The sequence below is a fragment of the Phalacrocorax aristotelis genome, chromosome 6, assembly GCF_949628215.1.
Source record: "Phalacrocorax aristotelis chromosome 6, bGulAri2.1, whole genome shotgun sequence".
Classification (NCBI taxonomy): Eukaryota; Metazoa; Chordata; class Aves; order Suliformes; family Phalacrocoracidae; genus Phalacrocorax; species Phalacrocorax aristotelis.
This window is the reverse complement of record NC_134281.1, coordinates 38,979,807-38,995,369: the sequence shown is the minus strand read 5'-3', so window position 1 is coordinate 38,995,369 and position 15,563 is coordinate 38,979,807. Positions and strand designations below refer to the sequence as shown.

Here is a 15,563-nt window from a genome sequence, read left to right as displayed (position 1 = left end):
TCGTCCCTCTGCCTTTGTTTCTCTGCTACACTTGAATTGCAAACCATGTGTATGAGCGTGCTTTGTAAATGGCTTTGGCACAGTCATGCTGACAAGCCACAGGCATTTGCTTTGCAGGGGTATCTGCATAATGCAGTTTTAGCAGCGCAAATATTCAGTCCAACATGAGCCATTCAGTTAGAAAGCAGAAATAAACACTGAAGACCAGTCCCTACTTGACTGGCAAGTATTATTCTTACAATGACATCATTTGCAAAAATTCAAGGAACTACACAGTCTGGTACAGGTTTTTTATAGACCCAAGTAAATGTGCAGGTGTGCATATGTATACAGAAAAAACAAACCTCTGGAGAAGGTCCTTAGCATGAATTTAAATTCTGAACACTTTACATACCAGGTGTATTCAACTGTGGAGTATGAAAACACCGATTATCTATTTACTGCACATTTTTTTATATTGAACAACACTGAAAATGTCTTGGTCCAGTGAATAAGCCACTCCTGATTTTACAGATATTCCCTGGTTAAAAGGAAAAGACCATTGCTCAATGGTCAAAAGTCAAATATGTCCTTTTAAGCAAATATTGCATATCTTGCACAGAATAAACATTTCAACCACACCACTCAGGATCACTTGATGCAATGCTTTCATCTGAACTGCTGAGGACTGTAAAGTTGTTATTACTCTGTTCTGCCTACTTTTCTCTTTCAAAGCACTTCCTGGTATCCAGACTGAAGATATAAATGCAACCATCTTTAGTACAGGAGGGAACAAACATGAATTACTTGATTGAATTACATTTCAATTTCCTATCCCATGTATACTGATCTTAAGTGACTTACAGTAACAATCGACTCAAAATCCTACTCATTTCAGTTCCATTTCACGATCTGAGAACGCAGTTATAGTCCCCCTGTGTAGCGGTAGAGCACCCTGCAGCCCACCGAGCAATGCCTGCCAGGCTGCTGCGCACCCAGCCCTGGACGCCATGGCCTGGCAGGGTCTCAGGGAGCCCTCGGAGGTGCAGGAGAGCTAAAAGGGAGACTCTGGCAGTGGAGATCCACAGCCAGCGGCTGGGCTGGAACAGCTTTACACTGACCACCCCTCCTGCAGTTTCAGCACAGACTCTGTGGGACCAGGGAGTTACTCCTGACTGACACCAGCAAAAGCAAAAGGTCAGGCTTTATTCATTCATAAATATGAGTTAAAATTGTTCTGATTTAACAATTTTCAACAACATTTCAAAGTTCCAAGAACACCCTGAAGTGTGGCCAGCAACAAGCCTCGATGCCCAAGGCGAGAGAAGCGCCCCTGTGTACCACCCACGCTGGAGGGCTCGCCTGCCTGTAACATGGGGTGGCGGCAGCCCCCACACTAGAAACCCCTGTGTAAGGCCGCCATCCCCACTGTGATCCTGCTATTCCACATCTCTGCTGAACACTTACACTCTTAAGAGAATCAAAGCACTGATGTGCACAGGTGCCCTATGCACAGCAATGAAGAGACAGGCCCGACACACAGCAAAGAGTCTGCAGTTCAGAAAGGCTAATGACACACAGAAAAAATGCAGTCAGTACATAGACACAGATACAGTCAAACACGGGCACTTTGTACAGACAAACTACTTGTCCTACAGAAACACGTACACCATATTTGTCAGCCCTCCTGCCCACCAGCCAACAGAAGCAAGTGGTGCCTGGGGGAGGAGGGGAGGTTCAGCCAGTCCAATATTTCTCTGTGTTTTGGGAAAAACAAGCATGACAGCTGTGGAACAATCCTTGCGATTATTGTCTTCATAATTACGAAGGAGTGCTGTTTCCTGGGCTGGCATATACAGGCTTGTTTCATTTGTCTGCTGCACACTGAGAAGCTGCTCTAGTAAAATGTGACAGATGGTTGTGGTCTCGTGGAGTAAAATAATGGAGTGAACGTCCCAACCAGCACAAATCTACAGCGATTTGTGTAAATGTTGCAGGATACAGCACTGAAGGAGCTCCAGAAAAAGCTTAGAGGAGAGTTTCTTCCCCATCCTGGGGCTGTACCAAGGGAAAGACAACCGCATCTGGGTTTACAACACCCTACAAAACAACAAGAAAAACATTAGCTTTGCAGAAAACATGCAAACTTTGAACTACTGAGACACTGCTGTAACAGATTTCCTACAAGCAGGTGCCAGAGTAACCACAGAAGCTGAGTGCTGCTGTTGACCTGGAGTGTCAGAGCCAGGAGGTGCTGCCAAGGCCCACCTGCTGCCACCAGTGCCGGGCATGCTGGGTGGCGGGAGCTGCTCTGCGTGGTTGGAGGGGCCAGACGACTGAGGGGCTGTGAGCATTAGTGCCAGAGCAAAGATATTTGCAACAAGATTTTGGGAACAGGAAAGAATGCAGAAGCTGCCACCCAAACGGATTTATCATCCCTTACCCAGCTACCAGCAGCTAGTACTTAAGGAAAGTACAAGGAACGGGAGGAAGTGGTGCATCCTCTGCTTCTGACAGGGACCAGTGTGGGGACTTGAGTGGGCACGGGGGCAGCGGCCGACCCACACAGGACTCACCTCACAGGGACCGTGGCTTCTCTCGCCTGTGTCAGCGGCTCCTGGGGCATCTGGGCTCCCTCCAATGGGACTGTCCTTCCTCTGCTCCCTGACCCCAGAAGTGCTCCATGCACTCTCCGAGACACACGCTACCCCTCTTTCTCTCATGTTTTCAAGGAGGCCTCGCTGCTCCCCCTCAGCTTTCACTCGCACCTGCTCTGTTCCCTCCTGCAGCCTGTCCTTGTCTCCCACCACCCCTGTCCCGGGAGCTGCCAACTGTGGCTGGGTGCCCTGGCACAGCCCCTTGCCTCCTGTGGACCCTCTCCCCTTTGGCTCTGATCCCCCATCCCCATGTGCAGGGGTGCTCAGGGAGGTTTCTGCCATCGGCTGCTCCCCAAGGGACATCACTCCACATGGTTCTTCATGTTGTGGGGACAGGAGACTTGCTGTACCCCACTCCCACTCCACCTCACCCTGGCCCTCAGCCCCCGCTGGCACTGGCCCCCTTCCCTCGCACCCCAGCGCTGCCTCCTGGCTCACCCCTTGCCCGTAGGCCATGGCTCCATCAGCCCCCCCTTCCCTGTCCCTCCCAGACTCCCCAGCTGCACCCCTTTCCTCGGCTGACACCACCTCTGCCGCCCCCGTCACGTCCTGTCCCCCCCACACTGCTCCTGTCACCCCTTCCTGTGCCACCTCCCCATCGCCCATCCCACCATCCCCAGCCACCGCCACCTCCTGCCCTGCTGCCTCCCCGACCGGCGCCAGCTCCCCTGCCACTCCCTCAGCCAGAGCCCCTCGCCCTGCCTGGCCACCCATCACAGCACCAGCCACCATTCCTGTCTCCCCTGCCCCGCTCACACACAGCCCCAGGGCTGGCAGCACCGCTTCATCTACCACCCCCTCACCAGGAGGCTTCTCCTTCCCTTTCTCTTTAGCATACTCCAGCAATCCCTCCATCCCAGCTGCCAGCTCCTTTGGACCTGCTGCTCCATCCGTGACCTCCTCTCCACCTCCTGACTCTGCTCTGGCTGTCTCCGCAGGTACTCCCATCACCCCTCCATCAGGTTTTTCTTCTACTGCCCTCTCTGTCTTTGCCCTGCTGCCTAGAGATGGGTTTCCACTCGAAAGTGCTTCTGCTGAGCCCTCCTCCTCCTCTGCTGTTGTGGTCTCCTCCAACTGAGGTGACCCTTCACTTACAAGATCCCCTCCAGCATCCACCAGTGCCTCTAACCCAGGTGCTACTTGCAACATGGGACCCTTGCCAGGCTCTACAGACTCCTCCATTGCATCCTCTGCTCTCAGGAGAGACCTCTCTTCTACCTCTGATACCTTGCCAGTCTCAGATGTTGCTACTCCTATGGTAGCTTTCCCCATCTCCATCCACTCTTCCCCTGATGCTTTCAGCTGGGAAAACTCGTTTGGCTTTACAAAGTCTTCTCCTTTAGGCATTGCTTCTCCCATGCAAACGTTTGTATCCTCTAATGTTTCCAGGAGAGCCCCAAGCTTCTCCACAGCCTCCTCCCCTTCAGAAATGGCTTCTTCTACAGACCCTTCTCCTTCAGGGCCAACTACCCTGGCAATCTCTTCTTCTGCCAAGCTGGCATCCCCCACAGCCTCCTCTCCCTCAGACACAGCACATGCCACAACGCCTTTCCCTGCAAAACCTCCTTCCTCCATGGCTTCCTCTGCCTCAGACACCGTCTCACCCACCACCTCCTTCACGGGAGGCCCTGTTGCTGCGGAGGCCTCCTCCACAGCCTCTTCTCCCTCACAGACCTCCCCAGCCACCTCCTGCTCAGACACTGTGCCATCTGCCTCCCTGCCCAGCAGTGTCCCCACCCCTGCTGGCTCCTCTCCCCCAGGTGCTTGCTCTCCCAGTGCTGCCTTGCTCTCCATCCCCTCCATCAGAACTTCCTGCTCCCCCAGTGCCACCGCTGCACCGGACTCCATTCCCTTCCCTGACCCCTTTCCTTTGAGGTCTTCTTCTGCCATGGCACTCTCCTCAGGTACAGATTCCTCCACTGCAAGCTGACCCTCTGCCTGCAGCACAGCCAATGTGTCTTCCTTGGGCAGCAAATCTCCTGCCCATGCTATTTCTTCTCCTGCCTCTTTGGTGAGAGCATCTCCTTCCTCAGCAACAAAATCTTCCTTCTCAAGAGTGTGTCTCTCCCCTACCATCTGCCCTTCTCGTACCACTTGTTCTGATGCCTTCTGCACATCAAGTGTTCTTGTTCCTTCTGCCAAGAAAGCTCCATCTGGTGCTATTAAGAAATAATCAAAACATTAGTTTTATTGAGAACTGAGTTAGTGTTAAGGCTGTTTTACAGGTTTGTTATTAAAGATGCTATCTCTCCCAAGCAATGAAGGGACATCAGCATGGTGACAAGAAGAAAACTTGCTGTGCTGCTTCTCATCATGCACCTGTGCTCTGACTACATTTTTAGTCCTGCCGTTCTGGCATCTGGCATAACTAATTTAAGCAAAAACGTTGATGTATGACCAGCTTTCAACTCTGACAGTTCTGCCTGCCCTGCCTTCTCTCCCTCCTTCCCTCACCTGCCTAGCAGGGAGCTCAGGTGTGTGTACGAAATAGCTATAAGCTTGACAGTAACATTCAAAAATTCAGAAATAGGTGGTAAATCGCTGATGTAAAATATGCACACACAGGAAGAATAATACTCAGCTGTTCATTTAAAATGGGTAATTGCATCCCATCAATTCTGTAATTACTCCAGGGGAATAATACAGGGTCGATTCCTGCCCCCTGGGAATTTAACAGCAATGCCGGGATTGAGTTTGGCACTCCAGGACCTGTCCCTGGGCTGGCACCCCCAGCAGCCTGTGCTGCTGCACCAGTGTTCTGTACAAATGTGGCACGTTCCCATTCTTTAGAAAATGAGAAGTTTTGTGCCACTGAAAGGAGCAAGGAGCAATGTCTTTCTCAAGCTACCATTTCTCAAACCGGGCAAAGGCTGTCTTGCCCCAGATCATGTCCCACTGTTCTTGACTTATTTTACTGTCTTGCACTACTGCTGCACTCCACAGTTACTGCTTTTTGCTGCCTGCTTGGGCAACTGCCTGTGCAGCTAGACCCTATCTCTGGAACGGCAGCCAGAGAAGACTCCAGGTGACATACAGGCCCGGAGGACACTATTTGTCCAGCCCATCTCTGCCAGCAGAGCGGAGCTTGTGTCTGGTTTCCCACAACCCTTCCACTGGCCTTGCGGCTCCCCACTGCCACTCTGCCCTCCTGTCCTTCAGAGCTGGACCCAGTCCACTCACAGGGCAGATCTGCTGTAGAGGAAAGCAGAAGGTGCACAAGGCAGCTCAAGCAGCTGCAGATAGTAAAGGAACCAGAAGAAGAAAGAACAGGCTGAGAAGAGAGTTTCCAGAGAGAGAATGGAGGTTGTGGAAGGAGAGGAAAGAGCACAGCGGGTTGTTTCCTCCCACCAGACCACACATCACCTGAACACTAGATCGCACTTTAAAATTAAAAACTACATTTTGCAATACGCGAAATTGTACCTTCATCCAAGATGAATCCTGCACCAGGTTTGTTGCTTATGTATACTACTAGCTTTCTGTTCCTTATATTTTAAAATTTTTCTTCTTTTATACATATATACACATGTATACATAAAAATCAGTTATCAATCACTATCATATTTTTACAGCACTCATACTGAAAATCCTACCTCCTGAATCTGGGGTTGCTCAGGCCCACTATCAAAATCAGTAACATGTAATCATTTTTAAAAATTCTAACGGAAGTTTTGGTACGAAATTAAATAAACATCCCAAACTGTCATCCCAACTCAGAGTTAAATATTACTGTCTCCACAAAAGCATAGTGTCTGAACTGTCCAGCTGTTAATATTGGACTGTCTAATGTAAGGGATTTTGCCAGTCCCTGTAAAGTAGATGCTTTGTTCACTTTGTCTAAAAGAAACCCAATCCTGTGTTGTGCGTGGTATAGTCTACATGTTTACCTGCTTCATTAGCGGAGAGAGGAGCTAATTTTCTCTCGCTGCTACTTACAAAGTATTCCCTTCTGTAAAGCAACGTCTTGCATTGGGCAAGAACGATAACAGCAACTGTGAAGTTCTTTCAGCAATAAACTATTCAAAACGAGGCATCATGCGAACCTGACAGGTTAATGACTAGGAGATTCCAGGCTTTCTAAAGACCACCTGCCTGGGAAGCAAACATGTTTCAACCCTGATTCGGAGGGACAATTGACACAGAATTCAGGCTGCCCAGGAATTACGTGTTCCGTACCCTGGCCTGTGCATCAGGAACATAGATCCTTGTAACGACCATGTCATGGTTCTAGCTGGTATAGTGCTGTGCTTTGGACTTAGTATGAAAATAATGTTGATAACACATTGTTGCTGGGTAGTGCTTATACTACTGAAGGACATTTTTAGCTTTCCATGCTCTGCCGGGTGCACAAGAAGCCGGGAGGGGAGGGGGCACAGCTAAGAGAGCAGACTCAAAGTGGTCAAAGGGATATTCCTTATCAAGTAACGTCATGCCCAGTATACTAACTGGGGGGAGCAGGCCGGGGGTGGGGCAATCATGGCTCAGAGACCAACAGCATCGGTTGACGGGTGCTCAGCGGTTGTATCACTTGTTGCTTGGATTTTTGGTTTCTCCTCCTCCCAAGTGTTCACCTCTCTATATATTTTCTTTTTCATTATATTACTATTATTATTATATTCTTATCGCTGTTTTATTTTAATTATTAAACTGTTCTTATCTCAACCCACAAGTTTTCTTACCTTGGCCCTTCCAATTCTCTCCCCCATCCTACAGGGGTGTGGGGAGTGAGAGAGCGGCTGTGTGGTATTTGATTGCCAACTGGGGCTAAACCACAACAGACGAACACATGAAGACTACTGGACTTTGAAACTAAATGCTGTAGACAGTTGTTTGCAGTCAGCTGATGAGACCAAGGAAGAAGCAATCTCATCTGAGAAAGAATCACTGAGAAAAAGACAATTGCTGACAGACCACAGATGAGAAGGAACCTCCAGCCTCCTGTATACACCTTCTGGATGGAAGATAACAAACCTTAAAAGACTATGTTCTTCGACTACATAAGGGAAGAAGATCAAAAGGTTCCCAGCTGACCAGAAAAAACTTAGAACACCCTGGATTAATGTGCCAAAGTACAAGACAGTGCACAAACAGCAATTTAAAAACAATATATATGACCTGTTCCTGCCAGCTGTTAGACTCTTAGAGGATGGAGGAAGGAAATTTAAGAGCAACAGTGCAGAATGAAGTCAGTTTTAACCTATGGTTTCCTTCTCTTTTCAGACTTATTGCTACCCTGGAGTAGAATCTTAACATTTACTTTCACTACGGCTCATTGCTGCAGCAGGATGGCTAGCTTTAATACTCCCTGTATAATATACAGGGCACTTCTGTCAGGTATATCAAGTCTCACAATAAACTGCTGGGGTTGCAAGGACCAGAAACATTCTTGGAGGGAATCAAGATCAAGCTGAAATTTACTCACTGCCAATTACGCAAACTGCCAACAGGGAGATGAGTTTGGGAGACAAACAGGGTACAGCATCAGGTCTGCAGTTCAGCTTCATTCCTAGTCTGTCAGTCCCATCCTGCCTGCCTTGACAATGCATTTCCCAAGGAGGCCCCACGCTACCTGGAAGCAAAGGGAAACTCACTAGATTCCTGCTTCCCACAGCTATTTTCTTGACTAGCAGTCATGCTTTTCATGGCCTGGATCATTCATCTAGGACCATTATAACTGCCAAAAATACATTAATTATACATGACTACAGAAGCCAGTTAGTCATCACCCAATTTTATACAAGTTAGGAAAGAAAAGAGCACAAGATAGCCTAGAAAGGAATGGGAAAGGGCAAACACTTCCATAAAAAGACTTCAGATGACTTAAGATCTAATCCATGTCCCTGATCGACAGCCAGCCTCACCTTCATTGGCATCATGCTCTGTACTTGTTACGTTCTCTTCTGCCTCCCCTGCACAGGAACCACTAGGTTCAGGTTCAGAATTCACGTGATGATCATTTCCAATTGCCTTTGCTATTTCTTCCTGGGCTGGTATGCAATCTTCAAAAACTACCACGAAGTTACAAAAGAGGAAGCAAGAAAGAGAAACCATTAAAAAAAATCAAAAAGGAAGTAGAAGTCATCCAGCTCTCTCAGCCTGGTTTAAAATTGGAAATGTTAGGCCAGACCAGATTGGAGCCATGTATATCTTCACCAGCAATAATTTTTTTTAAGTAGATTAAAGCCAAATGGAGACAACCATTTAAAATCTAAGGGAAAATTTGTGCAGGAGCATCCACTGAAATATGGAGCGACAATCTTCCACAACATTTTCACAAAACAGTGAGATTGCTTTTGTCAGGCAGTCTGAGAGGGGTTCAACATACAAGCAACCACATCGTTTTATAGACATAGAACTGTTGTTGTTCTATGAACACTATAACGAAAAAATCTGTAGATTAAGCTCCCAACTACAGTCCTGATGATTCCTCAACTCCCCAAACTAACGTAAGTGACTGAATGCCTATGCTTATCTATAAATAAGTGGGGAAGTATTTTCTGCTCTGTAAATGCCATGATTGTGATGCTTCACAGTCAAGTCATACATTTGAAATTTTTGTTAAGATTGTGCTATCGATTCCACTTCTGCTTTTTAACTTCCTGGATGCTTAGTATCAAGCTAGTGATACTAAACAACTTCTTTATGAGCAGTATTTCAGCTACATACACAGTCCAATCCCTTCAGCATCACTTTGACGGCGCTTCCCTCCAGCAACCCAGGCTTCTCCCTTCAAGTTCCATCAGTTTTCTATATCTTTCCTTTTCTGTTGCAGTCATTGGCTTAGTCTTTTACACAAAGAGTTTGCTAGTTTGCCACTGGTATGGACTGACAGCATAAAGTCAAATCTCACACTTGGTTTTACGGTCAAAGGGCCTTTATTGCCAGTACACTGGGTCCATTAGGAACCACAGACCTTCAGGCACATCTCTGAAACTGCTGCCCATTTTTGTTTGTATTATGACTGTTTGTGTGAGACTTGATTAATTCTTGTTGCTGCTTGGGTGGTGCCAGTGGTCATATCGGACTGCTCCTCTGCAGCTTGAACAATCACGTCTTTGACCAAAAGGCAACAACTTAGTCGACTGTATTTGATACTTATGTCAAGCATAACTCTCAGAGCAAAAAGGAGAAAATCACAGCATTTCAACCCTGTTACTGTATGTGACATGAAGCAGTGCACCGGTCAGCTTCATCTATGCAGTGGAAGTCCTACAGAGATGCTTGTTCCAAGTTTCAGTTTCTAGACATCTACAGACAAATTCTGTCAAGGCTCAGTGAGAACACAGCCACTTTTCAATATCTTCACCAATTATTTTCCCAGAATCAGCCTCTGGCATTTCATTTAGAGAAAGTATTTTGTTTGAGAGTAAAGGTGCAGGGTTTCAGCCAGCAAGAAAAAATATCTGAATCCTGACTTGTCCTTCTATTACAAAAATACAGAGACTGAAACCAATTCCCACAACAAACCACTTAACGTGTTTCTGGCGAAATCATGGCTCACAGTTAAAGAGGTGTCACACAGTATGATTTTTTGACTTTTAAGCAACACCTTATTTAAATTCCTCTGAAAATAAAAATAAGGAGCCATGAGTAAAAAGCTAATGCTCGCACACTAAGGAACTGGCTGACTTTGGGCCACTCTGCAGTACAGCATGTAATAAAGGTACCCAAAATTTTGGGCTTCATAAAGAATGGACAGGATAGAAGCAGCGAACCTGCTGTGACAGGGCCTGAGGGGCTGGCAGTATCAGCAGATCCAAAAACAGACTGCACAACCTCATGGCCATCAGATCCATAAATGGATACAAAAGGTCTAGACAGGCATTTTTTTCTAACAGCTATTATACAACAGATTGCAGTATAGAAGAGCCACAAAATGAGTGAAATTCAGAAAACAGCCTCTCATGTTCATGAACAGCATATTCTCTTGTCACTGTGAGACACAGACTGCTGTGAGAGATGTGCCTCTGGACTGACCTGTCAGGCGCTTCTGAAGTTAATAGGAGCTCTGCTAGAAGAATACCAGTTGCATAAAAATAAGAACAATAAGGCTGACCAACTTGGCCACTGGTCTCATCCAAATTGCCCACTTAACCCACAGAAACACTCTCTCGTCTCATAGCATTTGTACAGGTCTTCTTTGGATCACTGCCACTTCCGGGTGTCATGTATTGAAATCACATGTACTTGCGTGTGGCTGAACGTTCCCTCCAGCAATTTATTAAGCAAAATTACTATCAATTCTTATGAGACTGTTTTTTTAATACCTGTAGCTGTGTGTATGGGTTGTAACCTGCCTGCTGCTTCAGAGTCAGTCAGGGCACTGAAAGGTCCAGGAGTGGGAGAGATGCTGCACCCAACGGCTTGCAGTGAGGAGAAGACTTAACACTGTCTTTCCTGCCGCACCCTTGCACTCTTCCCAAAATGCTGCCTCTCTTGCCAATGCACACCCTGCGCTCTCTCACCTTTTTCCTATGAGGTTGGGTTTTTCCTACACAGTTGATTCTGTCTTTCTACTTGCCCCTGTATGTTATTTTCCTTCTTTTTTTCACTTTCATTTTTATTTTTTTCTTATTCTTCCTCCTGTGGTTCCTCATACTTTATGCTCACACCTATCCTTCCTATCCCATCAGTACCCTGCACCCACACAGCTCTGAACAGAAATATGAGAAAAGTTTTAAAAGACCACTTCACTCTACAGTACGAAAGCATTTGCCTTTTTTCCAATACTATAGGCCCTAAAGGGCAGTGATGGTTTCACCTCTTGCTGTCACATTTCACCTGGGTGAAGCACTAAGATCTGCTCTGCAAGGAACCATGAAAGTTGAGCAGGGAAGGTCCCAGGAGAGCATTTATAAGGTTTATACGATTCTGAAAAAGGTCTCTGCGCAACAGTGCACAACCTGCTTGAATCATTCTGACTTTTCAGCTCTGCAGAGAAGACAAGAAGCTTTCCCCTCCAGGACATTCCTTGGCTGCCCCTCACAAAAGGGACAGGCAGCACTTTCTTCAACTTCCTGAAATACCAAGTGCTTTGCTAGGTACGGTGCATGTAGTTTACTTTGACCTGATTATAGACCTGAAGTCTGACTAGCTGGCAGTTCCCATTCTTTGCAGTTTACTGCCTGCATAACATTTGACAAAAGGGAACAGACAGTCTATCAAAACACAGAGCCCAGGAAAGGATGACAAATACTGCTCACAATAATTCTCTCTCTTAGGATCAGCAATATCTCCTTGTCACAAAGAGCACAGCAAGATCAGAAAACGCGCAGCAGGAGCCCATCCCAGGTATTTCCATACTTCTGACAGATCCTGTCACACCATCAGTTGTGATTTGCCCAGGCTCAGCCTGCAACTGAACAACCACAGAGGAGCATTTTGTACCTTTTGCTTTCCTCAGCATATACAATTTTCTCTGATAAATTAGTTCTGCACTGTTAATGACAGCACTGGTTAGGGAAAATCCTGTCATAAGCAGAGTATGATGGGTCTTATCAGGACAAAACCAAAACAGCGCCATATCAGTCTCACCTAAACACAGGCTGGACAGCTGCGAATGACCGCCCTACAGAGTTCATGCGAAAAAATCAGGGAGGCCCAAGAACGGACTGAGAACCAATTCTGCAGTTGCAGTAAAGGACTGAGCTCTTTCAGCCCTTCGGGTGTCTCTGGAGGCTTTTGGCCCTCAGCCTTTGGGAGGACTGGAGTAGTGGGAGTTGTAACCATCTGGCATTTCTTTTAAGACTATAGACATCCTTAAATGTTTGAATTAGAATCTTTATCATGGCAGCAAGTGTGCTAAGTGCCTAGAAAAAGCTAAGATTCCCATGTGACCTTTGTTACCCCGCAATATTTCTTTAGCATGCTCATTATACCTCAAAAAGGGTATTATCTTTTTCTTTCATTGCTCTACACACAGTTTCTTGGCAATTCTTTATTTACTATAAAATTTACTTAAACAACCCCCATGTAGATGGGAAAAATCTGTATGCAATTTAGGAATTCATTCATATCTGTAATTTTTATGATTCAATGATTTTTCTTGTCCTTCCTTGATTTGCCCTGTCCCTGAATCTCAGGTAGTCCCCTGCCAGCAGAGAAGTTGCAGGACTTGACTAAGAAGTAAAGGCTGTTACCTACATAACATTCGGACAACCTATCTGTATTTGATAGAGGACCTCTGTTCAAACCTAGAGCCACAAAACCATGTGTGTTGAATGTAAGTACACAGGAATTCATGCTAACAAAGGACCACGCTATTTGTCTTAGGATAACTCAGATTACTAGCTTCACACATTCAATTAATCTTTCCTTGGTTTTGTATTACAGCATAATATTCTGTCCTCTAGGTTTTTAAAGTTATTCCTTCTTCAGTAGTCCTTACTCAACTCATCTGAGCCCTGAGGTGAAGGTGCTTAAATTGAAGTTTCTTTCACACAAGTGAGGAGAGGGGTTCCAGAAGCAAACATCTTTAAAGACTTCAGCATTATTCAATGCATAGTACGTTACTGTCTTTACTCTCTCATTCTAAATGCATAACAAAGCAAAAGCAATGCACAAGACAAAGTAACCCAGCAGCAACAGACTTGCAAAGCATTAAGCATCAGCATTCAAATTGTTTATTCTACACGCAGCTATCTTAGCTAGATGCACTGCAGCAAACAGAGAGCAATAGAAACGTAACCAAAAAAAATCTATTAAAGGAGAAGCATTCTGCATTTCACTGCAAATCCAGCCTGCAGAAAGACAACTGCAAATTTCGTATACCATGGCTTGTGACTCTCCTTGACGTCAGCACCAGTGCAGATGACTATTCTTTTATACTGCCTGATTTAACAGCATCCAACACATTTCCCCCATGACCTGGATGACATTGCAAAGCAAGGGCTTACATTTTTTCCCATTCCCTAGATACAACAATGCAAAGCCTTGCTCACATGGCCAACCTTTTATTAATTGCTCATTATCCATAAAGGTAAGGTTGAAACTACAAAATGCCCATTTTATCAACAGTAAAAACAAGGTGTCATGCAACTAACTGATTTGCTCCTAGCCACCAAATCCATGACAGAGTGAAGCAACACAACCATGGATCAACTGACAGAGTGTTGATCTTCATCTGCTGCACCGTGATTCATATGGTAATTTTTAGTGTTCTTTTTCAATCTAATATTTGGACAGTATAAACAGAGTCCCCCAATCTGGCATAGAGATTCTTCTACAGATAATAAATCATGTTTGGATTTTATAATAATTAGATGATATGTGAAACCCAGCTAAAAGGAATAGCCAAAGCCTTACACTGGAAACACTAGAAAAGAAACAATAAACCAAGGTTACATTCTGGGGGGTTATTCAGCTCACAGCACACTGCACAGAGTATCCTAGTAGCTTGAAAACAGTCCAGCAACTGCATTCCCCACGCTGCACCATGACTTAGTGTAAAAGCAAACACAGCAACACTTGCATTCACTAGACGCTCACAGTTGTGCAGAGGGACTGTACTCACCACCTCCTTCATCACTCTGAGGAGACTCTTCATTGCTATCCTCCACTTCCATCATATTGCTTTCCAAAGGCACCAGAAGTCTTTCCTCCCCATCATCCCTCCTTGTACTTGCATTCTTCTCCCCATCTTCCTCTATATCACTTTCTACTGACCCAGCCTGTTTGAGTTCCCCCTTAACTTCGGGACTCTGATGCTGTATTGCCATTACATTTTCATTTAAAATTGCAGTATCTTCCCTTGCCGTTAGATCTTCTGGTTTTGCCTTTTCTGCTTCATCTATTCCCTCCTTTTCCAGTGAAAAAGTTTCCTGATTTTCCTCCATTCTGAGCAGTTTATTCTCCCCATTCTCATTTCCATATTGTGCACGTTCTGTGTTATCAGATGCCTTTTTGGTATTATACTCCTCTTTGCCCTTAATATTGTCTTTCATCGTTTCAGCATGAGAGTCATCTTCACTGCTATACTGAGTACTGATGGATGAGAGAGAGCGTGCAGGCCTCCTACCTAGAAATAACAAACATAATTTTGTTTTAGTATTTGTCACTAAAACATCTGCATTCATTAGCCACTAGTTCCCTTGGCTATGCACAAAGGGACAGACACTCATTCAATATCAATCTCTGAATTACACCATCTGAGGATACCGTGACAAAATTCCAATAAGTGTAATAGAAGAGCATTGCCCAGATGTACCAAGTGATAAAATCGAAGCCATTTAACATATTTTTTTTCTGATAATGGAAATGAACCAGATTAGCTCCATCAATCACACAGAAATACTCCAAAAGCACCTCTAAATATGACTTAGACGGGTTTTAGAATAGTCCTTTGAGCTCCATTTGATAAAAATTTCAACCATAGCAACAGTCCTTTAGTACACTCCCGTTATCTCAGTGAATATTGTAAAGATCTCGAAAAATCATGCATCAACCATTCAGGTTGAACTGAGATGAAGTTCACTGTCTCCTCAAAAAAAAAAAACATACAGGGGCCATCATATGAAATTCATAAATGGAAAATCTGAGGAAAAAAAAGCAATAATTCATCTTACATTTAGCTGAACGGTAGAGCTTACTGCTACACAGCATTGCTGGTGTCCAAAGTTCACATGGGTTCAAGAAGAGATTAGTCAAACTCAAGGAAGAAAAATCCAGTTAGGCCTAATAAGTAAAAGGGACCACCCTTGACACCAGTCAATTACAGGGGTGGGAAGACAGTGGGGAAGCCGCACAGTATTCTTGTCCTTTTCTTATATTTTTCCTAGACATCCACTGCTGGCTAAAGGCCAGAAGTAGAATCTGGACCTGTGATCTGTCCCTGAACAGCTATTCTGAAAGCCACAGAAGCAACCTGTGCCACATCATTTCTTCCTGCAGGCACAATCTTTCAGCAGCCTCCATGCCTCTTCTTCCTCT

General features: G+C 45.4%; 1 protein-coding gene across 1 annotated transcript in view; it reads right to left on the bottom strand.

Moving 5' to 3' along the window:
* Positions 1 to 276: 276 nt before the first annotated feature.
* The window catches only part of ERICH3 (glutamate rich 3), a 47,601-nt gene continuing 32,314 nt past the window's right edge, over positions 277 to 15,563 (bottom strand). The window contains exons 13-16 of the mRNA XM_075097281.1: positions 14,149 to 14,652; positions 8,498 to 8,644; positions 2,556 to 4,795; positions 277 to 2,079 (exon numbers count right to left, since the gene is read on the bottom strand). Coding sequence (XP_074953382.1) covers positions 2,008 to 2,079; positions 2,556 to 4,795; positions 8,498 to 8,644; positions 14,149 to 14,652 — 2,963 coding nt within the window. The 3' untranslated portion in view covers positions 277 to 2,007. The remainder of the gene's footprint in view (positions 2,080 to 2,555; positions 4,796 to 8,497; positions 8,645 to 14,148; positions 14,653 to 15,563) is intronic.